The sequence below is a fragment of the Haplochromis burtoni genome, unplaced genomic scaffold (genome assembly GCF_018398535.1).
Source record: "Haplochromis burtoni strain Fernald_Lab_line unplaced genomic scaffold, NCSU_Asbu1 Contig_6206, whole genome shotgun sequence".
Taxonomy (NCBI): Eukaryota; Metazoa; Chordata; class Actinopteri; order Cichliformes; family Cichlidae; genus Haplochromis; species Haplochromis burtoni.
Genome location: NW_024588567.1, coordinates 1 through 1,326, shown reverse-complemented (window position 1 = coordinate 1,326; position 1,326 = coordinate 1). Strand labels below are relative to the sequence as shown.

The 1,326-nt window shown below is 41.4% G+C and overlaps 1 protein-coding gene across 1 annotated transcript; it reads left to right on the top strand.

Moving 5' to 3' along the window:
• Positions 1 to 6: 6 nt before the first annotated feature.
• Positions 7 to 761, top strand: LOC121814041 (N-lysine methyltransferase KMT5A-like; the record flags this gene model as incomplete). Its single annotated transcript, XM_042218038.1, is given in 2 exon segments — positions 7 to 311; positions 599 to 761. Coding segments are annotated over 2 exon segments (266 nt in total), but the record flags the coding sequence as incomplete, so codon positions are not given.
• Positions 762 to 1,326: the final 565 nt, after the last annotated feature.

The window sequence follows — 1,326 nt, the reverse complement described above, 5'->3', positions numbered from 1 at the left end:
TAATCTGCACAAATACAGCCTCGCCCCCATCCATTTATCTGTTAATCAGAATCCCTCCAGCACTCATCACCAAACTAAAATAACCTTAAACTAATAATACGCTAACATGGGGGGTGCTTCTCATTCAGCTTTACTAATGCCCTTGTAAGCATAAAAGCTTGAAGTTTTGAGGTTGTTTACATTTTTATCTTTATTTCCTTAGCAAATCATGTCACGGAGAACCACTCCCCTTCAGGATGCCATTAATCACATCCTTGCAAGAAGAGACAAGAATTCAATGTTAGAAATCAAATTTATTAATTCAGTTAAAGGTGAGTGACTTTGACACACTGCAGGCTAGACTGAGGGGTTACGCATCACCAGTGGTGACCTGTACAAACATCAATATAAATTAAAATCTAAGGTATTTTAATAATAATTTAGTTATTAGCGAGCCTGGCTATTTGTTTTCTGCACTTGGACATGTTTTCTTTATTATATATGTAGAATTGAAAAAAGCACAACATTGCATACTTGCAATTTACAGATATACATATTTAATGAATTGATTATTTGCAGTGCTGCCACGCCTGTGTCTCTAATATGGTTGTGTCTTCAGGTCGTGGCATCTTCACTTTAGCCAATTTCAAACAAGGAGACTTCGTGGTCGAGTATAGAGGGGAGCTTATTGATGCAACTGAAGCTGAACACAGACGTAACCTGTACCCCAGCGCATGTTCAGTCTTCATGTTTGAATTCATATGGAAGCAGAAGACTTTGTGGTAAATTCAAAATGACTGAATGTTTACATTTCTATTGCAAGGTCAGGATTTCTGAAGCAAACATCTCATATTGCTCTTTAACGAGTCCTTACCTCTGGTACCCGGCCCCGTCAGTCCCCAGAATCTATAGAAGGGGGAGTGACGGACCCGTGGAAAAGCAGGATCTCATTCTTACTGAGGCTCCGTCATTTCCCGGTGACCCTGTGGTCCCCGGGAACTCGCAGTACTGGGGACTGACTGGACTCCCACATAGGCTGAATACGGGGACTAACGGGCCCTCAGCATGTGTGTGCCTTCTCTAATACACACTCACGGGCGTAATGTACGGGGTTAGAGGGGTAATAATATAAGCCTACATTTTACAGCTAAGACAGTGTGCTCACCCTGCTGTGAAGATTTAAAATATAATATAGAGAAGATAATAAGAGAAAATTCAAATGGCCAGGGCTGAATGAGCGGCCCTGTGTCTGTGCGCATTTGGCACATGTGGACACGGAGACTCGTGCACTGTTATACTGTGTCCAAAACTACTGTATAATATGTACAATGCCAAAATCTCTCTTTT